Source organism: Larimichthys crocea, chromosome VII, assembly GCF_000972845.2.
Source record: "Larimichthys crocea isolate SSNF chromosome VII, L_crocea_2.0, whole genome shotgun sequence".
Lineage (NCBI taxonomy): Eukaryota > Metazoa > Chordata > Actinopteri > Sciaenidae > Larimichthys > Larimichthys crocea.
Genome location: NC_040017.1, coordinates 17,609,009 through 17,633,933, shown reverse-complemented (window position 1 = coordinate 17,633,933; position 24,925 = coordinate 17,609,009). Strand labels below are relative to the sequence as shown.

The 24,925-nt window shown below is 40.9% G+C and overlaps 1 protein-coding gene across 1 annotated transcript in view; it reads left to right on the top strand.

Annotated features, from left to right (window-relative positions):
* The window catches only part of LOC104931582 (protein jagged-1b), a 50,319-nt gene extending 26,821 nt beyond the window's left edge, over nt 1–23,498 (top strand). The window contains exons 4-14 of the mRNA XM_027280620.1: nt 6,466–6,714; nt 8,683–8,743; nt 9,763–9,893; nt 11,810–11,929; nt 12,073–12,186; nt 15,256–15,369; nt 19,881–19,994; nt 20,301–20,347; nt 20,799–20,975; nt 21,975–22,122; nt 22,207–23,498. Of these exons, the coding sequence (XP_027136421.1) occupies nt 6,466–6,714; nt 8,683–8,743; nt 9,763–9,893; nt 11,810–11,929; nt 12,073–12,186; nt 15,256–15,369; nt 19,881–19,994; nt 20,301–20,347; nt 20,799–20,975; nt 21,975–22,122; nt 22,207–22,643 (1,712 nt within the window). The 3' untranslated portion in view covers nt 22,644–23,498. The remainder of the gene's footprint in view (nt 1–6,465; nt 6,715–8,682; nt 8,744–9,762; nt 9,894–11,809; nt 11,930–12,072; nt 12,187–15,255; nt 15,370–19,880; nt 19,995–20,300; nt 20,348–20,798; nt 20,976–21,974; nt 22,123–22,206) is intronic.
* Nucleotides 23,499–24,925: the final 1,427 nt, after the last annotated feature.

The window sequence follows — 24,925 nt, the reverse complement described above, 5'->3', positions numbered from 1 at the left end:
TTAGGCAAGTGTAGTTTTCAACAAGCAACATTTCCACTGAGGCAAACTATTCATGAGAGCTTGTTTACAAGTACGTGTGGTTCAACATGGTGGAACAATGTGAAAATATCCCTTGTGTCTGTGATCATACGAGGCTAGGTCTTTTATCCAGACCCTTTAATTTCCTGCTCGTCTCCTTGTTGTTTCTCCTCGTAATCAGGAAAAGCTCCATGACAGGGAATGTGAGCGGCATGCTATAAAAAGCGCATACACACAGATGGAGACAGATGTTCCTATGGCTTCCTCATTCCTATCATGCCACAGTCGTCCCTTTCATCCCACCATGCCCAGTAGTATCCAAAAGATGACTGATATAATGAGAAACCGGGAACTGTACCAGAGATCCTTCTCTTCTCTCTCCTCTGTCCTCTTCCACTTCTCCTTCCCTCTGTCCTCCAGCGTTGTCTTTACATCTTGTTTCCATCATCTGTCGTTTCCACCTGAGCTCCTGACAGTCCTTAGATTGCGTCTAAAGCCGTTTACTAGGCCGGCAGCTTAGCTCAGCCCAAACACGGGCGTCCCATAGCAGTCTCAATGGACTTATCAGACCCTGCTGCTAATCAGAAAGGATTACCCAGCACGACTGTGCCTTCTGAAACAGTCCTTGGAAATACTGAGAAAATATGATGAAAGTATGACCTTCAGTGAGTTTTATTTAAATAAAATGTTGTCCCATTGTCTGTTAACGGATAATTCCAGTTTGTCACAATGTTTCCACAGCTATGGTCCTCATTTTATTGGTTATGACATCATTTAATTTAACAAAGTAATTGCTACATCTGGCGACACGATGGCCTCGCTACAACAAAGAAACAAAGAAACACACGTGGTAACACAGATTGTAAACAGGCCAGTTTAATCAGATTATTTAAAATCCTTCATTTGAATTAAAACCGCAAGTGAGTGCATCTGAAATGTTTGTAATGATCCCTCATTGTCTCACTGCACATGAAAACTGTACTCAAAACTACTGGTGCAGTTAAACTGTATTTAATTAGGTATGTGCAAATACATAATTTAAATTTAAATTTTATTTATAATGTGGCATATCATAACAAAAGTTATGTCATGACACTTTCCATACAGAATATAATTATTATTAATATTAGTTTATAATTATTTACAGAGACTCAACACTTCTTACCATGAGCAAGCGCTTGGCGACAGTGGCAAGGAAAAGTTTCCTTTTAAGAGGCAGAAACAGAAGCAGCTCAATGGTGGGTGGTAATCTGCTGTGACATATACTGTTATTTAGTCCTTCCTCATTGATATAAATGGATAAATTCGGGTGGACAAAATCAACCTAATCAAAAAATGTTTTTTTCTGCTGTGAAGTTGGACATTTTAAGATAGCGTCTTATGGAGATTGAGTCGTTCTGTAGCCAACCTCAAGTAGACATTTGAGGAACTGCAGTTTTTGGCACTTCTGCATTGGCTTCCCTGCACAGACACTAACAATAAAATGTATGCACAACTGCTTAGGATAAGTGAAATAACATAGAGGTGACAGGAGAATTTAAGAGACTTATACAACAGGCTTAACTTAACAATTAAAACATGATTTTATAAAATAAAAAAAGACACAAAATGAACTAAATATTTCACCAAATCTAAAAGAAAAGTTTTGAGCAATGAGCAAGAGGAAATTATTTCATGTGCGGTAATGCGTGATAAACAAGGCCCTGGAGGTTTGTTTCAAACCATTTGATCTCTTGAGTTTCTTTGCCTCGTCTGACTTGACGTGACATCACCATGCAGATCTCAGCACTTAAACCTTGTACAGCCTTTTTGTAAACAGTTTAATATTTATGTTTGCTGTTGCTCATCAGAAAACAGACTGTCACGTAAAAAGGATGCTCATACGTGCATGTGTGCACACTCATGCTTACCCTGCGTACGGAATACTGTTATTACCTTACCTTAAAATAGCAGTATTTCATTGTCTGTATGTTTTTCCTTCTGCTCATGTATTTATAGGGTCATTTCGAGTCCACATTTGCTGCTGTGTTCACCCACGTTTCAACTGTATTGACATAGCACTCACAGCCACAAAATTGCCACCACCACCACCACCACCACTGGAGCGGGAAAGTGAAATTCAATATTAGTTATAATCCAGACCAGCTTGTCTATAAAATTTAAGACACATGGTTTTCTCCAGATGAGAATATTTTCATGGGGACATCCTGCACTCACATTGAAAACAAAAACAAAGACTTCTCTGAGAATTACCCACATTCATCATTCAATATAAGGGAGACACAAATACCATCCAGCTGATATACTGGCTTCCATACACTCGAGAAAGACTGGTTTTTGATGTGAAGTGCTCCGGAGAACTTTTTTATCCTCATGAACCCTGTTTTTGCTGTTTAAGGGGAACTTTTAAGACACAACTACAGCAACAATGTGTTTGTGTTTAATAAGCTCTTTTTCCCTTTTAAAGGTTCTTTGTAATCTGGTTTTGATTTAAAAAAACAAGAACAAATTTTTGTAAACCTTAAGTGCATATGGCTTTAAATAATGGCTTTAAATAATGGCTGTTATATCAAGTTTCAAATTTCAGGTTTATTTGTCTGGGTTAACTCAGGGTCAACAATACAATGAAATGCGTTGGACAAGAAGAACCGGTCAGCTCAGCATTAAGAGCACTGATTGTGTAAAAGAATTACACATGCAGGGTAAAAAGTAACTCAATGAGTAAAATACAATACAATAAAAACAGTAAATAAATAAAAAGAATAACATAAAATATTCTTCAAATTCAAGAGATGTATTGTCATTTGCAAGTAAAAACACATTTTATACAGCAATTAAATTCTTATTTTAAAAGAAAAAACAGAGTACGGTCAAAAATATAATCGATCAAAGGGTGGCTCGATGACACGCTGAGGCCACCCTGAGGACACGCCCCCACAGTCCTGGAGCTGAGAATCATTTTTACCTGATTTTGACTCCTAATTTCATAAACTTGTCGATATTTTTAATCATTCAAATTTGACTGGGTGATTAATAACACTTTTTTCTTTAGTCTGACAGACTCACAATTTATTCTTACTTTACACAGACTTTGAAGTCATTTTTTCAGTGTTGCATTTAAAATTAAATTGCACCCTGAATGAACTCGAGGACAAGTACTATTTACACTAAATTGTTATTTGAAGAACCGAAATAGGTTCCCTGATGGCATCGCCATGAAGAACCACTTCAGGTTCTAACTTGAATCTTTATTTTTAATGGTGTACTTCTGCTGTATTGATTTGTCCTTTCAGGTGATGTGGAATAACAAATCAAAAGGAGGTGTTTTCTCTCCTGCAGTGTTCTCAGCTACTGTCAAGCCGAGCACTTCACAGCCAGAATCAGGCTGTGGGGGGAAAATCACCTGAGGCCACACAAAGAGATTTAAGTGTTTTTGCTACCCGCAGACACCATTCCCGGGTGTCTGCTGCTTATATTTGCTTTTCTGTAAAGTGTCAGTAGCAGCTCAAGGCTTCATTGCTTTTTTTATTATTATATTAAACCAGAAAATATGTAGTCATGGTTTCCACAAAACACTTCACAAACCTCACACATTTAGCAAGTAAATAAGACACTCAACAGCATACATCAACACACAGCAATTTTAAGTTGTCCATGCACTTTGACACCCAAGAAACTATTAAAGGTTTTCACACATTCTCTTGCCTCTCCTCTAATTATATGAGCGAGTCTCTTCAATACAATATAAGATGCCATCTCCTTTATCCATACATGAATCGAGGGTACATCCATTTTTCTCCAAGACAAAGCATTCATCCTCCTGGCATGTCCAAGGTCACATTACATTCTCATTCATTCATTTCTATCCAAAATGACAATGAAGGTACAGGGCGACAAGGACATGTTAGTGCAGCAATAAGTACTGCCCGCATTGAATCAAGTGACAGTTCGAGAAGAGGAATAGATTTAGCATGTCCAGTTTTGGTAGTGTCTTCAGGAGTTTTTTTAAGGTAGGAATTGGTAGAGCGTTCCAACAACAAGAAAAGTTTGGATTGCCTTGAGTGTATGGATGGCAGAGCCTGCTGCCGCGTTATGGATCATCTGAAAGGTTTTCACTGTGCATGGCTGGGAGGCCCATCAGGAGGGCGATACAGCAATCTAATCGTGAGATGACCACAGCCTGTGTGAGGAATTTAGCAGCAAGTAAGGCCTGATTTTTCTTCTTGTGAAGTGCAAAGTGGCACAACCAAGCAACTGAGGCAACGTGATCAGAAAAGGTTAGTTGGTCATCGAGCATGACTGCTAATTTTCTTGCTACCCTGGTGGCAGCGCGATATGAGATATGAGAAATCATACGAGCTGACATTGATGTCATGGTGTATAGTAGGTTTGGCTGGGAGGAGCAGCAGTTTCGTGTTTTGAGAGGTCTAGCTGGAGATGGTGTGCCTTCATCAATGTGGATATGTCTGAGAGGGATTCAGGTGGAAGTGACAAAGAGAGCTGAGTGTCATCTGCATAGCAGTGATACGAGAAATCATACGAGTGGATAATCAGACGCAGAGAGGTGGTGTAATTAGTGAAGAGAAGAGGCCCCAGCAGTTGACAGTCCCATACACAATGATACAGAGTACCCTTTTCCTTGTGTGTGCGGGACATCAGAGCACCAACAGCCTCTTGTATGTCTTCTTGAATATACAGTTTCCATGCCTCTAGGCTGTCAGTGGTGGACTTTTTATCATATGACATCAAAGATGTATCCAATAAAGAAATCTGTCTCCTCTCCACACAGCTTCTTGTTGCTCTTCTCCATCTTCCTCTCTATTTGTGCTCACTTGTCTACTCATCTAATCATGTTAGAGAGGAAATCAGACTCTGTTATACACCTTCCCTGCCGCCTGATAAGGGTTTTTTTTCTCTCCACTCCTCTCGCTTCTGCTGTTCTTGTCTGTGCAGAGAAATGATTATGGTGAAATTAACCCTTTGACATGCTAGAGTCATAAAATAATGAAAAACCCACAATGCACTGCAGTAGCGTGATGAGCGTTTGGAAAACCTGGCCCTCAGATTTGATTACAGGCGGAGGCCGGCAGTGGAGGAATGGGGGGCAACGGCTGAGCTAACAGGGCGCTCAGCGACCACTCTGGTCACTCCTCTTTTACTCTCTTAAACACACACACACACACACACACACACACATCGGCCAGTATGTGCCTCTGTTTTCATTCCTTTGTGTCAAACCACAGTGATCTCATCTCTCCATCAGGTGGTTTGCAATGTGTGTGCCCTAATAGCTGCCTCCCTTCCTCTTTGGCTCTGTTTGCCTCTGTCCGTCCCACACACACACTCATACACACACTCATACACACACCCTGTACACCCGGCCACACCGCATCGCTGACTTACATCCAACAAGGCCTCCCTTTTCTGCATTACTATCTCGCAATCTCTCCCCTTATCCTCACCACCATCTCTTAAACACACACATACATACAATGAGACACACTAATATGTCCACACACACACATTATTCTCTGTGCTTTGTGTGTGTTAATACCCTGTCAGAGGAGATTATAACTGAGTTGGGGTTGACAGTGCCTCTGGGAAATCCCCTCCGGGGGTCAGGAGCAGCCGCTGCCCCCCGGGGGCCTCGTCTGGTTCTCTCTGGTGTTCAGGCTGGGCTCTCTGTCTTCACTGCAGACCCAAGACCTCTTTTCTCTGGTTCAATAGTCGGCCTCTGTCTCCGTCAATATTCATATTGTACTGTGTTCACGATATTTGATGCCAACAGATGAAATTCTGGGTAGATTAAAGGATGATAGTCTTTTATAGTATAGTAGTCATTGAAAATGCATCCTTTCTTTTTGACCTGTCCTCAAAATACCAGGCTCACAAGAAAACCCTTTTTGGAGACAATGATGATTGTGATGTGAGCCAAACTTAAGCCGCATGTCTAAAATGAATTGGTGCCAAAACAACAGTTTTCATTTACATTTGTAACATTTGGCTGAACGAAAAGAAATCATGAAACTTTGGCATCACTTTAAAAACATTAGTCCCACATCAGCGGTATCCATTTGAGAAAAGCCACACTCTTGTTTATTCTTGTTTTCACTTCTTCGACTTACCTTGGCTTTTCTTGTGCTAAATAATTTGTGCGATCCTCCATTTGTCTACATTTAACTTCTCAAACTTCTAAGAAAAAACAAAACATTTTGCCATTTTTGCCACTAGCTCTTCTTCTTCTTCTACTCTTTTCCTGTTACGTCTGCAACATAGTGGCGAAACACGGTCTGCACGAGATCATAGATGCTGTTTAATTTGACATATATCACTATATGTAGATAAAAAGGGTAATCCTAATGTAAAAGAGAAGTTTGAAGCTGTCCTGATTAATATTTTGAGTCTTAAAAGTCTGAAGAAGTCTTTCCTTCTTCTCTCCTCTCTCAGGTCAGTTAATTGAGCGAGTCCTCCTCTCCTCCATGTTGAACCCCGGTGAACAGTGGCAAACATACCGTCACCATGGACGGCATCTAAGCTTGGAGTACCGGCTTCGCTTTCGCTGTGATTCAACCTACTACGGACCTTTCTGCAACAAGTTCTGCAGAGGCCGCGATGACTTCTTTGGTCACTTCAACTGTGACCCCAGTGGCTCAAAGGTCTGCATGGAGGGCTGGACGGGACCAGAGTGCAAAGAAGGTGAGAGAGGAAACTTTAATCTGCAGTACAACACACCAAATGTCCTGTGTAAAATTAGAAAAATGTGTATCAAGAAAAAGATCTAAGTGGCTTTGAAAGAGGGTTCATTGTCACAAAGGCTGACCAACAGGCTCGTGTTTCTACAAAACTGTAATCGACAGCATGTGTTTGATGACCGTGATGCTTGTGCATTAGTGTGATATGTAAGAAAAAACTAAACAGCAACTCTTCCTCAGGTGACTGAGGGACGTCGATGCAGGACATGATCAGACTGAACAGTTTGTTGACAATTACACAGAGAGGATATTATAGTAGGATAAACTCCTCATTAAGATTAATGCACATTTGAGAGTTCAGTGGTGCCAAAAACCATCAGCACTGGCCTACAGAGATGTGGAAAAAAGCGATATGGTCAGATGAGTCATCCCTCACTATATTCTTGATAAGAGGCCTGAATGTTTGACCCCAGCAGTGAGAGGATCTAGTGGCTCATACTGTAGGGGCTTTTTCTCTGTCGTGGTTTGGGTCACCTTAAAGGGAAGAGTCACTGCAAATTAATACAAAGGTATTCTCAGTGATCACATTCATCCTGTGATGAAACATTTATATCCTGATGGGATTGGTCTCTTCCCAGGATCATTATACTCCCTATCCATAGGGCACGAGGGGTCACTGAGTGGTTTGATGAAAATGGTGTTAATCATATTTTATTACCCGACAAAACAAATTGATAGGACCATATTGTTGGAACCATATTTACAGATTTTGAAGCACATAAAAGACCAAATCTGAGCAAGTTAAAAAAGCCTGCCGGGCGAACCACTAAGCTTCTGTGATTTGAAGTCATGTGGAGAACGGACCAAAACAACATTGTGCCCTTGATGTGCCCAGTAGTGTTTCCCAGTTAGACATCGCTCTCCACCACCATCATCAAACCCACAAATGAAGAATATCTTTTGGAAGAATGACGTTCCAGAGGCGTGGTTACCCAACACCTTACGAGACACCTCATGTTTCCTCAGGAAGGAAAATGTTTGTTGTTTGAAAATATTCAGCTAATATTTTCCTCAGGATGACTTAAAGGTCACTGATGACAAAAATTGAAACATGTTTTTTACTTTTTTTTATTTTTCCACTATCTTTGATGGGGGTTTCCTTTGTAGCGATCATTTCCAAGGTTTCTTAAAAGGTTTTTTCCATGCGCGTGTTCTTGTTTTCCTTTCTGATGTCGGCCACTGAAGCCCTTTGAGGGCTGTTAAAATAAACTTGACTGACGCACTATTGTCATTAGCTTCAATAAATAGATCACTTACCAACCTGAAAGGTGTAGCCATCAAATAACTCCTTGAACAACTGAGAATCAGCCTCATGAATGTCCAACGTACAAACATGAACATGAGCTGTTCTTCAGCTTCGGTGGACGGTGTGTGTTATTCTGCATCTGCGCCTGTCTGTGACTCATCAGCTGGACGACCTCACTGCCTGACCTCGGAGCGCTGCCATCGTGTTGCGATGGTAAAAAAGTGAATGGAGGAAACCAGAGTGGAAACCATGGGAACCCTGAAGGACACGCAGCTAGTTTACGGACATCCTCACTTCATCTGACTTCCTCCTCAGCAGGTCGTTGATTGGACTGCAGAGAAGCAGGAAGTCTGAAAAATTAGTCAGGGGTCCCTCTGTTACCGCCTGCAGGTTAATGACCATGATGAAGTTCAGGGAGTTTTTAGTCTTCACGGCTCTCCAGCTGGAAACTTTTGAATACCTTAACTTAGTTCAAGTAAATAATCTCATAATTAAACAACATTTTTAAGGTTTTCTCTCAGTCTTATACTATAATACGTTATGTCTGGGATTATTAAACAGATTTTAATGTCCAGTAACTTAACTGAACATCATTTGTGTTTCATAGTTAACATTTCATAATCTCTAATAGCACTCTGTTTGTGTGTGTGCATGTTTTGTTCACAGCCGTGTGTAAACAGGGATGTCATCAGGTCCACGGCTCCTGCACTGTACCTGGAGAATGCAAGTGAGTCCAACGATTTAACAAACTTTTCTCATTTTCACTGTAGCCAAATTATGTCATTTCAACATCAGCGTCACAATGAATAAGGTTACATAGGATGCACCAGAATCCAGCAGAATCCAGCAGCACAGTACAGTGTAAAGCCAAAATGCAATACTGATGTTGTTTTTGAACCTCAGCCCAGATTATATGTCTACGGTGGGGTTGAAATCTCAGGGGTCTTAAATCTCTGCAGCAGCAGGCAGGTGTCTGTGGGTTTCACTAAAATTGCTTCACAAATATAACTGTTGAATTTAAAAGCTGAATATAACCTGTGAATTAGTATATCTGTTGTAAGTATACGTGTTTCTTTTTCCCCCAGTCTAGTTCTGCTGTAGCAGAAACCCACAAGTTACAATTCATGTAACAGTAATATAAACTAACTTCACCACAGGTTTAGGAGGCAATTTGTGATTCCAGACCACATGCTCCAAAAAATAAGGGGCAGCACTGTATTTCTTCCTACCCTCGATGCAATGAGACTCTTGAAGACTTGTCCAGGGCTATACTAACTTAGTTCATAGTTAAGTAGAGCTCTTATACAGATCTCTGTATAAATATGAAGCTTTATCATTTATTTATGCACTGACAATGAAGATAAATCCACTTTTTAATCCCAAAAGTTAAATAAATTAATTCATTCCTCCACATACCCGTAAGTGGCTCCAGATCAGACCAGAATCTGACACTACAAGAAGATCTGGCAGCCAGACCCCTCTCGAATCTGAAGAGACTTTGGTTGTTTATTTGTGTGTCACTGTCGTCTCTTCCTAAAGCTGGCTGCTGACGCCGGGGTCCTTTAGGCAGGGAGTCCCGCCACTAATAATAATAATAAATCACACTAACTTCAGTAGATATCTCTGCTATAATTCTGTCCCAATCCTACATATTACCCAGAGTGTGCACATAAAGTGACTAACGGAAGTGATTCAACACAATCAGCTCTATGAACGTGACATGAACTCACTGGACTTCCTCTTCAGGTGTCATTATGGCTGGAAAGGCCCTCTGTGTGATCAGTGTGTGACGTTCCCCGGCTGTGTGTACGGCAGCTGCGTCGAGCCTTGGCAGTGTGTGTGCGACGTCAACTGGGGAGGACTGCTGTGCGACAAAGGTCAGTTTGGAAGAAAGAATGAAGGAACGCCTGGATATACTAACACAGGGATTTAGTTTGTGTTTGTGTTGATCTGTTTCTCTTCTTCAACTTCTATTTAATTTAATATTGCAAACAATGTGGCTGGAGTCAGTTGTATTGAGACTGTCCTCGCTTTGACTTCTCATACTGAATTCATTCATCCCATTTCATATTTTAAAACACGGACAATCACATTTTTGTCACAGCAGTCTGCATAACTTTACAAAACAACACAGGCACAAAAACCACCAGATTTACTTAGTACTGTTAGAAAAAAAATCTAATAATTCAACATGATGAGAAACAACAGAAAACATCTGGAAAAAGCTATTTGACAGCTGCACTCTTTACCACCACTGACAGTACAAAGAATGGCCCACAGGTTTCTGAAGAGCCATTTTAAAGTTCAGAGTGTATTTTAGAGTATTTTCAGAGTGTCACGTTGGCAGTCCTGCCTCTACTGCTTCTTGGCTAATCTAACAATCAGCGAAGACGTGGATTGTTTGTGGACCTGGGTGTTCAAACAAGCCTCCTGTAACGGCAACTACCTGTCAATCAAAGTGTCCACACTGTTAATTATGCATAACTTTGAAAATGAACAGTTATATAAAAGTTCACCCTCAGTACAGTTGTCATGAACGGGGAGTTTAGCTATAGAGACTAAAACAGTGTTTTTTGTACCAGGCTGTAAACATGTTTATTTCTGCTGTGAAGTTGGACATTTTAACGTGGAGGTTTATGGAGACTGACTCTTTCTGTAGCCAGCCTCAAGTGGACATGCAGTTTTTGGCACTTCCACATTGGCTTCGCTTCACAGCCACGGAGATTGCAGCTTGATTACCTCCAACTACCCAGTGTACTGTGGGTCAGTTGTGCAAAATGTCTAATTTATTATCTGACTGATTGTAAAAAGTTTATTTTCTTGTCATAAATTATAGTTTTTACTCAACATGCACACTCCTCTTTAAACTTATTACAACAGAGACATGAATCTATCGCTGAGCCAAACTCTCAGGTACTTCATTGACCAAGGACGCTGTGGAGAATGCTGATCGTCACATCAGTGTATTTGTTGCTTCTTGTCTTGGATAACAGCACATTTTCTCATTTTGGAATTTTTTTTTTATACAGCAGCTAAACTCATCTGCGTCATCTGCATAAAGATGAAAGAGGTTTGCTGTGTCTGCCTGTCTGTGTGTTTGACAGAGACATTGTGTGTATTTTGTTTGTCAGGTGTGGTCGTTCACACCTTCACAGGCAAGGCGTACTGATCCTCTGTATGAGATAAGACACAGCTCCCTCAGGGCTTCACCTTCCTCAACTTTTCCCACCGCTCTGTAGCTCCTCCAACATTATCCCAGCCTACCTCCCACCTCTTCCCCGGTGTGGGAAGCTGGGATCCGGGAGCCAAACGAGTGCCCACGGGACGCTTGTATTATGCAGAGGAAAGGCGATAGCCTTGGGTAAGGTGAATGTGAGCGGGGCTGGGCTGGGCACTCTTAGCTAGGTGGGGTCCTGAGCTGTTTCTGTGTATTCAGAAAGTCTGTAAAGAGCTGTGGTGAGACAAAGAGACTGTAGGCACAGAGGAGATCATTAGAGAAAGCAAAGCTTTAATCAGCCTTAACACTGGAGACAACAGGCCCTGCAGCTACTGGCCTGCACAGTCAGCACACTGAGCCAACCTGGATACACTTCAGGCTCTGTGCAGTGTGTGTGTGTGTGTCTGTGTGTGTGTGTGTGTGTGGTGCACTCTTTACCTTGAAAGTCAAACTGAAGTTAAGCTACAAATGATGTATCCTCATTCTTTTCTTCCATTAATACTTTATTTCTCTGCAGCTCTGTGCTGTAAACTAAAACATAAAATCAGACTTCCATGATATTTTTTAATGTTTCAGATCTGAACTACTGTGGCACGCACCAGCCCTGTATGAACGGTGGGACTTGCACGAACACAGAGCCAAACGAGTACCAGTGCGAGTGCCAGGAAGGTTTCAAAGGACGCAACTGTGACATTGGTGAGTTTGGCTACACCGTACGAGCCCCCGAGGACTGACAAATAAAATGAAATCAAATGCAGGTTGTTTGTCTACACATCAGTCTGTTTTTTTTCTCTTTTGTTATGACTCCATCATCTCCTCTCTCTCCGTCTTCTCATCAGTGGAACATGCATGTTTGTCGTCTCCATGTATGAACGAAGCCACCTGTGTGGAAGACCCAACGGGCTTCAGCTGCATCTGTACCAACAGCTGGACCGGACAAACTTGCTCTGAGGGTGATTGTCACTGACACACACACAGTCACACATGACTCTGAGCTGAGGGGCTGGGCAGTGTGAGATTGTCTGTGATGGGTTGTTATTGGATCAAAGCCAGTGAGTGACTCTAATCAATCCAACAGAGGAAGTTAAATTAGCCTGAACACAAACAGTATCAGCAGCAATCAGTGGTCTGTCTTGCCCTCTGTCTGGCTTCGTGCGTGTGCATTTCCACACATGATTACATTCACAAGAAAAGACGAGGTGGAGCATCTTTGATCAATGGAACAGAATTCACAGTGTTTTTTTTAATACAGTGAATCATTTATTAGTCTTACACCATCCAGATGAGGCAGATACAGGTTCACAGCAGAGTGTGTCATGAGCATCTCTGGAGGAGTGACCACTTGTGATTAGACCGGTGTAGCTGTAGCTTCACGTGTTAACGAAATGAGGAAAACACTGAATCTGAAGTTGCTCCTGTAGCAGTGAAAAACAGTGCATTCCTACTTCTGAAGATCTGAAGATGATGGAGGAGTTTTGTCCCTTCTGCCATAGTATCTCTCAACAAAGCAGTTCGGTAACCACCATGTGTGGGAGCTATGGATATGGGATAAGCATGGAGAAATGTGTTGTGTCAAAGTTTATATCTGTGGCTATGTTGTGGTGTTTCTATGTTTCTGTGCACCTGTGTATTTATGTGCGTACGTGAGGCTTTGTGCAGACTGCAGCAACAAATTTCCTTCTAAGGACAACAAAGTATCTATTCAATGAAACACAAAGCAGATGTTCCTTATAACTAACAAATAAAATTTAAAAAATCCCCCGAAAAATCAAAAAGTCATGCTGCTTACTTAGAACAAAGAACAATAGTTGTAAGTTGACTATAGAGTCTTCTTCCCGAGGGTGAAACTATCACAAATACCAGCACAAACTTTAATCCTATTTATGAGAATTTGTGCAGCAACATCCGGTTCTTTCGTCATGTTTGTGTGTGTGTGTGTGTGTGTGTGTGTGTGTGTGTGCATGGGAAAAAAAGAAAGTTGTTTTGGGCCAAAACGTCTGCCAAATATATGTAATGTTATCAGACTTTGTTTGGTCTGCGTGGAAACTGAGACCACTGTTAAACATAAACCAATACACACTGTTCAGAACGGGATTGACATGTTTTTGTTGGCTTTTATCTGCAATAACATTAGTTTACTGTACAGTACTTGGATGTTTCTCCTAAAACTATGCAGTACTAGATGTAATAATCGAGATAATCTGCTCCAAGAGAGATGGAGAGTTTACTCTGACTCTGTAAGCACACTAAACTTTATTATACCACATAAGGAACTCTGAGATTATGATATGTATTTTCAGATGGCAGTTAAGATTTTTATCTTTGTCATAGCGAAAAAATATTTTTCAGTTTGTGTTTGCATGAACTTTGAGCACTGTTGGCGTCCTGAAATAACCTGATTTCATAACCGTCGTGTAAACAAGAAACACGGTTCCTGTAATCGTGGTAAAAGATCTGAGAAACGTGGTTATCGCAGCTAAATTTCTGCTGAAGACGTCGGCCTCTGTTGACAGGTTTTTATAAAAGTACATGTTGCAAAGGCTTAACACGGGGGGAAACAGTGACAACAGTGTGGAGGGATGAGAGAAAAAAATCATTAAACATAGTGGTGGAGATGATTTTTAAGTCAAGCTCTGGAAAGCTGGATTCCCATGATCCCAATCCCATAATCCAAGCACATGAAGACACAATTTGACACTGTTTGATGTGTCTGGATCTTGATCCCCTGGTACATCAGCTTACAGCAAGCCCTCACACCTCAGAAGATCCCCCACTTTCATGTTTATGAAGCGTGGCTAAAGGTCAAACGTGTTTTAGGTTGCAGAGTAACGGCTGAGCTGTCACGAGTCTTTATGTGTGGAAACATGCGTATACAGTAGGTTTTGAGCTCATGTTGTGTGTGAGAATGTGTGAATGGCTACAGGTGAGATTGGATCATACAGGTTATGGTCTGTCAGAGCTGCGTGTGTAAACAAGCAGCGTTCCACATCCTCTGTTTTCACCTCCATCTGGATAAACAGCGCTGCAGGTCGGTCACCGGCATGTAAACACAGAAAACCACAGAAGAGAGGGAGAGAATAAGAAGAGACGGACAAATAGAGGAATGAAGGGATAGTTTATTTTGTTGCTGTCTTGATTAACAGTCAAAGAGGCAGTCTATCTCTGTCTTTGTATGTGTTGTGGGGGGTTCTCTGGGGAATACACAGTGAGAAGATTGTCAGGCTTGCAGGGAATGACGACCATAACCACAACACAGCTCTGCTTTCAGACAAGATTTATATATATAACAGATATTAATTAAAGGCTTCTTTATTTGTTGTGAATTCTCCATCTAGTTTTGGGAGAAGTGCCCTGCTTGGCTCGGGTTATTATTGCTCGGGGTTGGAGTTGGGGTCAGGAGGATGGAAAATGGTTGTTCTGCAGGGTTAGGTAAATTAAAAAAGGTTATGAGAGAGACAGAGCGAGTGATGTATACCACAGAGTCATGCATGGGAAAAGTTATAATGCCACTGCTGCTCAAATATGCCATGTGTAATGAGAAGTTATGCATGGTTAAGACCCTAAAACGAGGGCTTCTCTCTGTCTGTTTGTGCTCTTTTTCCTCATATTCCCTCCATTTCTTTATCTGTTTTTAATTCCTTTTCAGAGGAGCAGAACCAAGCATGGCAGCTCCATTTTTCTATTTCTATTTAGCTCTGTCTCTCCCGCCATCGTCCTTTATTTAAATTCTCTCCTTTCCCTCTGGGAAAGGTTTAAGGTGTCAGCCATGTATGTGCTGCAGATGATTATATTTATCACTGTTTGCACAGAAACCACAGCAGCAGAACAGAGAATGAAAACACGAGCTGCAAAAGCATCCGCATACCAATGCTGCACTCCAGATCACACATGTCCACATGGTGGCATCACACACATTTACACACACACACACACACACACACACATCTCTTTGATATTCACACACACATTCCCATTACACAGACCAGTAGTTCATGTACAATATTTTCTCTTTCTCCTCCCAGCGGTGAGGCAGTGTGATCGGAGCCCTTGCGGACGTGGAGCGACATGTCAAGAGGCCCCTGGAGGTTACCGGTGTCTCTGCCCACCTGGATGGACCGGCAGGACCTGCCAGCTGGGTCAGTGGGTCAGAGTTAAACCTGTGTTATGTTGTACATTTACATAAAAAGGTCACTGCATCTAAATAGCTGGTTATGCTGCTTTTTATATTAAAATATGGACAAACGTTTCAAAATCATGGTGATAATACTATCTTATGTTATCAAATACAAATTTATATTCACTAACAAAGACCATACCAAGATATGAATATAAATGTTTTAATAAGAAAGGTTATTTGCATATTCTGGATGGAGGTGAAGATGATGTATTAGTAAATGACAATTTCATGTAGCTGCTGTTCAGAAGCTTATAAATGGCAATCCTACCAAGTTATTGAAGGTTCTGTTTCATGTTGCCTTGGCACAATATACTACACAATTATCACAATATTTATAGAAAAATTTAAATAAATAAAAAACAATGCTCAGTCAAATTCATCTTTAACTTTGAATGTGTTCTGTAACACAGTGTGGAGTGTGAACCACAAAGAAATTAAAATAATTTTAGCGGCACTGGATTATTTAGACGATATTTGTGTGATATGTGTATTATTACCACATTGTAAATATTGAATTTTTAATCAATCAATATGTCAGTGTATTACAACACCCCTAATGTAGTTTGAATGGTTTAGTTAAAGTCACTTCACAGATATTTGCCATATTGTGACATACCATTGTTACGACCCGGTTTTGAGGCCATGACAAAAACAAGGTAGATGCAGATTATAGGCAATAGTTAAAGTAATTTATTTTTTAACAAATTAAACAACAGAAAAACCTAAACAGAACTAAACAAAGGATAGGATGAGGTGTCTGCATGGATGAAAGAAACAAAATAATGCATGGCATGAGAGAGAGAAAGAAGTTATAGAGTTGTGTTTCCAATATGGTAATCATGCTGCTGCACTGAAACACAAAAGTAAACAAACCAGGAGACCGCCACACCATACATACATTGATATTTGCAAATATGTCGTATTAATATTAATATTGTGATGTTTGTTTCAGCCATGTTGCCTAGTCATAAGTAAAGACAAGAAACTTAAAAGCAAGACAGAGATGCAAATGGTGTTTTTAAATATGGAAGACAGAGACAGTTTAATGCCACAACTACTATATGTTCTGAACACCTTAATAAATAAAATATAAAAATTTGTTCTAAGCCTAAGCAAAGACAGTAACTTTGGTGCAAAGTGATTTTATCTGAGTGAAATGCTTCTGATGTTTAGCATACTGTGGCTTCTGTGCTGATGATAGTTTTTCATAGTTAAAATATATATCGCTCCAGTTGTTTATACAGTTTTATATTCATGAGAAAATCTGATATTTATCGTCTTAAAAAACAATATATTCATGTGATTTTTTTAATCCTCCAACAAGCTTGATCGGTCACAGCTGTAAAACACAGCTGGTTTCAAAGCCAGTGTTTCAGCGAGCAATAAGTGATTATGATTTATAATATGAAATGAAATATGCATTTAAAGCGCAAATTAAAGAGGCAAAAAGAGCCGACGGCATATTAATTCTCCCATCAGCCCGTCCTGACTGTGAATCAGTTCTCTCTAAATGCACTGTAACGTCTCTTTGTGCTGCATTCGCTCATATTGACAAGTAAACTCCCAGAGGGTTGTTGTGTTAGATAGTACAGCAGAGGGAATATTGTGTAGGATCGGGTCACACACACACATAGAGGACATATTATATACACATACGGAGGCTCGGGGGTTATGAAGTAAAAACATATTTCAGTTTGACAGCCTCTCCTGCTCCTCTGTGTTACAGTGATATGTCACTCTGACACTTGATAATCCCCCATAGTTCCACCTCACAGGTCAGTGACTCACTGTATATCACACACACACACACATATACACTGTTCAAACACATGTGATAAAACTCTTTATAGCCTGAAGTGAGAGGCAGAGCATCAGTAGTTCCTCATATAGTGAAAAGCAATTATACTTTCTATCAGTTTCACTCTTTTATTAGCCGGCTTCTGTCTGCACTTTCTTTCTCCAGATTCCCGGGGCCTTTCCCATAGATAACACCTTCACACACACACATATGCGGCCCTAAATCCTAATAGGCCTCTCAGTGACGGTAACAGGTTTAGATTACCTATAACAGACTGACTACTTCCTTTTTATTCATTCAGCGTTTCTTTCTAAGCCTCTTCCTCTCTGCTATCAGAGCCAAGCCCTCGGGGGGTTCCTGGCTTTTACGCTCAGTGTGAGGGTGGGAATAGGCACATGTAAACTCAACAGAAGCAGCGGCACATCTGGGGGGAGATCTATGCATAAACAAAAAGATGTAAGAAGATGCTGTGAGGCATTATTTTGAATCCGCTGTGCATTTGTAAGCATAATATCTGACAAGCACTCTGTTGCCGAGTGTTGGTGTGCATGCTGCTGGCGTCTCCACTTCACATTTCAGCTCAAGCATCCACTTCAAGTTTAAAATTTAACTTCAAGATCATCTGCAGCCCGGGAGGAGACGTACATGATTATATTCAGCAGTTAATTACTGCGGTGCTGTGCGAGCGTTCAGTAAACAAGATTAGGCTGACATTTTGTCTTATTGATATATTGTAAGATCAAATTTGATAAATTATTTTTCTCAGGTTTAGTGAGATAATTGGCTTAATTTAATTAGTTATAACTGTGTATATTTTGGTCGTATCATTCAGAATAGGAACTATATTTTATGGTACACCTTGCCTGTTACCTAGGGGATTGATGTGTTGATATATCACAGTTTGTCCTGCAGTTGTAGTGACCACGTTTCACAGAAGAAGCTCATCCCCCAAAACATATTTAATTTAGTAAAAGTCAAGTTTATATTGAACGCTCAGAGTACCTAGCATTATAATATGTTCAGCTTCAATCTTGTGTCCTTTCATTTATTTTCCTGTATAAATAACTGCCAAAACAGTAATCTATAAGACAGAAAGGCTACACCTGTTTCTGCCTGAGGGAGGTGGAGGAGGATGACTGGGAAAAGAGAGCGATGATGGGAAACAGAAGAAGAAGAACGGGGTTAGAAAGAGAAAAAAGAAAATGTCTGCTGCTCTTAAACTTTAAGAGAAACAAACTTCAGTCAGGATGTCCTCAAATAATGAGCATCAATCAACATTTACCTACATCATTTTTATAATATATATGAAACAACTCAACAGCCATGCTAGCGGCTCTATGAGGCTGCAGTGCAGTGCTTAGAGCTAAATGTTAACATGCCGATGTTTAACTTGTTCTAGTTTAGCAAGTTAACACTTTCTAATTAGCACTAAATCTATAGCACAGATGAGGATGACTTTAGTTTTGCAGGTATTTGCTAATAAACCAAAGTATTGAACAAATTCAGTAGGATTCATCCTCTGAGCACCATGAATGTCTGTACCAGTGTCTGAATGTAGCCCCCAGTTTCAGAGTGTAATACAGCTGAAATAAATATGGACAGCTGTAATTGATCACATTACTTCTGATAAACAACTAACAAGTTGACCACTTTGCTGACAGCCAATTAAGCAAAAATAAACAACATAAGACAGAGCAGCCAGCTAATACTAGTCCAACAGCAAGAAGCCCAGCTCGGTGTCTGTCTTTCAGGCTTTTATTTCTCACATCAATCAGATTTATTCGCTCAGTCACTTTAACTCTCATTTTCTCTTATTAGCTTCCTCTGTCAACGTCCCCTTCTGTATTTTCACCTTATTATGTCCATAGAGGCTGCTGAGCCTGGTTACATTGCTTGTCTGTTGAGCTCCAGTTCTGGCACGACACTGACTCCGTTCCCTATCAGCATCCTCCACGCTTGTACCTGTGGTACAAACACTAACACTCACCTGGGTGGAGCTATCGTTTACTGCCCATCAGGAAACTCACAGAGAGTTGATATACAGCAGTCAGCGGACATCAGAGGGAAAAAACAGAAATTATTTCCTCCATTTCCCTCAAATCAGTGAAGTAGTTGGTGGTGTGTCGTGTCATAAAGCGTGCTTCTCACAGGTAGTACCTGGGGAACAAAGTTACATAGTGGGAATGACAGAGACATTATTGACCTGAAGCCAGTGTAGTTTCAAAATGATTAATAATCTGTTATCACCTGGTAGAGATGTGTGCCCTATGTATCAAGGTCCTCCAAGTCCTACAAGCAATCCTTTGTGCATGTCATCCCCTCTCTCCCCAGAATTTCCTGTTTATCTCTCAAGCTATGACTATCAAAGAAAGCCAGAAATGTCCAAAAAATATCTTTGAATTGGTTGAAATTTGCACTATTTAAAATGTTATTACTTAAAATGTTGCACATCAACATATAATTAAAGAAAATGGGGAATGAATGCTGATATAAAGTGTTGTTATCTGCCCAAAAATGTTGTTATTGGCCGCACTCTTCAGACCTTGTTATTGTTCATGTCTCTACAGTCTCACTTAATCCCTGGATTAGCTCAGATCAGTGACAGCAGAGATGAAATGTTCTTCATCAGATTCATATTTTTTAAATTTTCTTCTACTTCTTTCTCTCTTCAGACACCAACGAGTGTGAAACGAGTATCTGTGTCCACGCCCGCTCTTGTCGCAACCTGATCGGCGGATACTTGTGTGACTGCCTTCCTGGGTGGACGGGGCCTAACTGTGACATCAGTGAGTATGAAAGGAAAAGGAATAAAGGAAACTGATAGTCCTGTGGCAGGTAGTGAGACATGAAGGGCCTCAGTGGACTGTGTTTAAACAGAGTCCCTGTAGGCTGGAGATCATTTTACAAAAACTCCTATTACATCAGTAATCCGTCACAGAAATACATGAGAAATTAAACACAAATTAGTGTCAGCTTCTGTTTTCGACTGTTATCTCTTTCTTTTCTGTTTGTAATTTGTTGTTTACAGCTTAACATATCCTATTTCTATGTGACAGATATAATATAGTGTGTCTGGTCTCTCTGATTTCTAGGGAACAGCAGCTGTCAGGGTTTGTGTTTGAACGGCGGACATTGCGAGGTAAGAGTCCTGGCTGTGCTGCCCTTCTCTGTCGGTCTAATTTGCCTGTCGTCTCTGCATATCAGTCACAACACTGACCTGCCTCCTTGTCTTTCTCACACATGCTCATATTCACTGGAGTGACATTAGAGTATCTTCTTTATTTCATTCCTTTATCTGTTCCTTAAAATTAAGAGTTCACAAACACCTCAAGAAGTTTTTAAAGTGAATCACTGGGAGTCATTGCAGTTCTGTTGATGCCTTTTTAGGTCTTCTTCTGGGAATTAAAACCTATTTTTGACATTATTTTACCTCAAGTTAAAAGCAGTGTTTATTCTCAAAGGAGTAAAGGTTTCATTGCCGACAGCTGAGCCATGATAGGCCTCCCATTTCCCCCCTCACTCCATATAATCACTGCTCTCTCTGTTTTATATACATGTTAATAACATACACTGTATACTGTCACACACAGGACCAGCTGTCAGGATCCAGATGTTTGTGTCCACCTGGTTTCTCTGGAAAACTTTGCCAAAATAGTCCAAGTCCATGTGACAGTGCCCCCTGTCTGCATGGAGGACAGTGTGTGGAGAAGGATGGACAGACCGTCGCCTGCAGCTGTCCCATGGGATACTCGGGAAGCTTCTGTGAGGTCAGACAACCTTCACTGATACCAACATACTGTGACGAGACTAGGTTGACAGACCTGTCATCTCCATCAAGTGTAATCATGAAAAGAAAAGAGGGTGGAACAGTAACATACAACTATACAAAATATTAGTGTAGCGACCACTATCAATTAAAAAAAGGCTGCCAAGAGGCCAAGCAGGCTCTTTACTGTGACCAAATCCACAGTCAGGCCGGATGCGTTTTATAGTGTTTATTAAACAAGAGAATAAAAACTTGTCATAACACAATGAGATGCAACAAAACTAGATGTCAACAGAAAGCCCTCTCTTTGTCTGAATCCCACCACCAAGTGAACGGGTAAAATAATGTGAAACTTTGCCAAATACAGGAAATCATCATGATCCAGGGAATGTGTGTGATCGAAACAAACAAACAGCACACACCATATACACATTTTGGCTCCTACAATTAGTAAAATATAAAATGAACGTTAGATTTTTAGAATATAGATTTAAAATTGTGTTAACTGTCAGCATGAACGAGATATTTGAAGATAAAATAGTTGATGTATCTGTATATATAAGAGAGGGACCTCTTTATTTCATGGTATATTAATAACAAAAAGTATGCCAGTAATGTACATAAATATAGTTAGCATGTTCCCCCCGCGTCTGCGTGGGTTTTGTCTGGGTACTTTAGATTCCTCATGAAGACATACACTTGATGGGTTAATTGGTGACTCTAACCCCCTGTGACCAGGATGAGGATAAGAGGTTATAGAAAACAGATGGTTTGATTTAGCAGAATGTGAATGAAACCTCAAGAATATCTTAAATTCAGAGAATGACAGGGAGAGTATTAGGTACTGTACATAGTTAATATTTTTCTAAGTTTGCTAAACATTGGAGCAGATGCCTCATATCTAGCCTAATAATATTACAATTAGGGGAAATAGTATTGGGAAACTCTATAGGGTAATGGATCTTAACCGTTTCTTAACCATCTTTTTCATTTCTTTCAGATTTTGGATCTGTGCAGTTCCAACCCTTGTCTAAATGGGGCACCCTGTCTCATCATAGAGGGCAGGTACGCATGTGTCTGCCCTGAGGGTACCTATGGTCGAGACTGCAGAGCCACTGATTTTCCCTGCCTTGGACAACACTGTCCAGGTAATCAAAATACTCTATGTCTGTCTTAAGACGTACAATATCCATGTAAAGTCTTGTCTAACGTCTCTGCCTCCACGTCTGCAGGTGCCGTGTCTGACACGACGCACGGCAGTGTCAACTTCTACATCATCCTGGTGGGCGTCTTAGCTTTAGTGATGGTCTGCGGTTGTGCAGCTTGCGCCTTCATCCTCTCCCACCTCCACCGAAAGCGGAAAAAGCAACAGGCCGTCCCGCAGGAAGAGGGCATCAACAACCAGAGGGAGTTTGTCAACCTCATCAGAAACGTGGACCGTCCCGTGCCCCTCCTGCCCCCTGCCACCCCGCTCGCTCACCCTCCACCTCCCACCCCTGTCACACGTTGCTACGAGGAGATTGAACTGACTCTGCCGCCCTCCCCTGCACCTTCACATCCATCTCCGGCACTAAAGCCAGCACACGCAGCCAAACTGGACATTTCAAACCGGGAGAGGGAGAAGTTGAACCGCTTCCACTACACAGACAACCAAGAAGTAGAGGCCTGACCTTTGAGGTTTTGGGCCACAGAGGTGCTTCTTTTTGAAACTTTGTTTTGCGTTATTCGCAGTCTCTCGCTCACGGGGACCTGTTTCCAGTTTTTTGCACTGTGTCAGTCATGAAAATGGGATAACCCTATGACCTTTATGTGCTCAGATTGCCACAAGCAGACACCTAAAGGGGCAAAGGCTGCCAAGTAGAAGGCTGAAAAGTCTGACTGTGTTGTCGTCTTTGACCTTAATTTGAGAAGCGGCAGGTGCATGATGTTCGACTGAAAGACTCTTGATTTAATCTGGAGACTTGAGTGCCTGAAGAGGAAATAACGGATCATCCTCCATAGGAGGCTCTCGACTTGTTTCCTGGTCCACGATGCCATCTGATTGGTTTTCAGACCTCCATATTTGTTTCATACATCTCTCTGACAGACAGAGAGATTAATGAATGGATGTTTATTTAACACTCAGTGTGTTTCTGTGTCTGGTTGTATGTAAGTGTGTGTGTGTGTGTGTGTGTGAAAAAGTGAATGTATATTATGAGTGTATGTGGGGGAAAACATAGGACAGAGACAGTTTACTTAAAGAAAACAAAGTTGATACACGTGTCAACTCTTTTAAAACTATACACTGTTGCCTGTATTGTCTCTGTAATTCTACAGTTTGTCAAAGATGTATGATTTTTTCATACCTACCTATGTAAAATAGCTTTTTTGTACATGGTTATATTGTACATATTGATGCCCTTTTTGTACTGTGGTCTGGTCTGAAAGTATCACTGTATTCCTTTGCTCTGTTTGTCCCATTTCGCTTTTCATTTGGAGCAACCAGCACATGTGGATTGTAATAAAAGTGCATTTACCAACTCTATTTAATCATTTTATTGCCTACAATCATTAATCAACAGCATTAGGACTACAGAGCTGCTGCTAGACGGATTTGTCAGTGCTGCCATGCAGAAATTATTAACTGTGGAAAGAAAGACTGAAGTGTTTCTCACCCTTTTTATGCAGTATGTGTATAACAACCTTTGGCATCCTGGGAAAAGCTTTGCTGTTCACTGTCAGACAAATTTATTCTAGGCACCAAGCGGTGCTCAAAGACCTCCCACAGTTTCCATATACTGTAGATGGTCAAACATCCATCCATCTATCTTCTGTAACTGCTTTTCTTCATCAGGATCGCGGGTGGCCAACACCAGCCGAGAGGGTACAGTCTGGACAAGTTGCCAGTTCATCACATAGCACATAGAGACGCTTACATACATCCTATGGGCAATTTAGAGTCACCAGAGATCATTTTTCATAATAAGAAAAAGGTGGGTGGTACACAGATTTACAGAAAATCAGAATCATATGTTAAAAGGGAAACGATAACATTCATAAATAAATTGATGAATGATTTCAAATGAAGGAAGTACATAGTGGTTAGCACTGTTTCCTCACAGCAAGAAGGTTACTGGTTCAAACCCCAGCTGGGGTCTTTCTGCAAACTACACAAGTTAGCATGTTCTCCCTGTGTCTTGGTGAGTACTTCAGTTTCCTCCCACAGTCTAAAGACATACGACTTAATTGGTGACTCTAAATTGGCTGGAGGTGTGAATGTGAGCGTAAATGGTTGTTTGTTTCGGTGTCATCACTGTGTTGAACTGGCGAATCACTCAGGCTTCTTGCTCAATGCCAGCTGGGATTGCGACCCTTAAAGGATAAGCAGTTCTGAAATGGATGGATTTGAAGTGATACGACTATTTACAATATTCTTTGCAAGAGTACATGAAGTTCTTCTTACCCTTTGTGTCTGTGTGAGGATGCTGTGATAAACTTTCTTGTTCATATCATTGTCAGAGGCCCATGTGAGGATATTTTTTAATGGGGCACGAGGCTTGCAGCTACTATGACTAGGTCAGTGTGTCACTGTATGCACAGGGTTTCTCTCTCTCTCTCTCTCTGTCTGTCTGACACACATTCACTAACAATGATGCTAATTGTGCCAGGAAAATCCTCGGTCTTCCTAAAAAACGACAGCGTGGTTGTGAGAAACTCGTCTGCTGTTGGAAAGTTGGCAAAGTTTTTGAAGCTTTTGAGGAAACTCACAACTTTCTCACTGCTGAGTTTCTAATACTGGCATGAAATACTAACAACCTTACAAAAACTAACAACATTTATCTGGTGGTGCACGATATGTAAGCTCCAGCCCAATTTATCCGTGTGTGTCATGCCGATGTTTAAATGATTAATCTGCTGTAAAATGATGGATGTATGTGAAAGGAAGGGTTTTGTGTGTCTGGGCACTGTAAA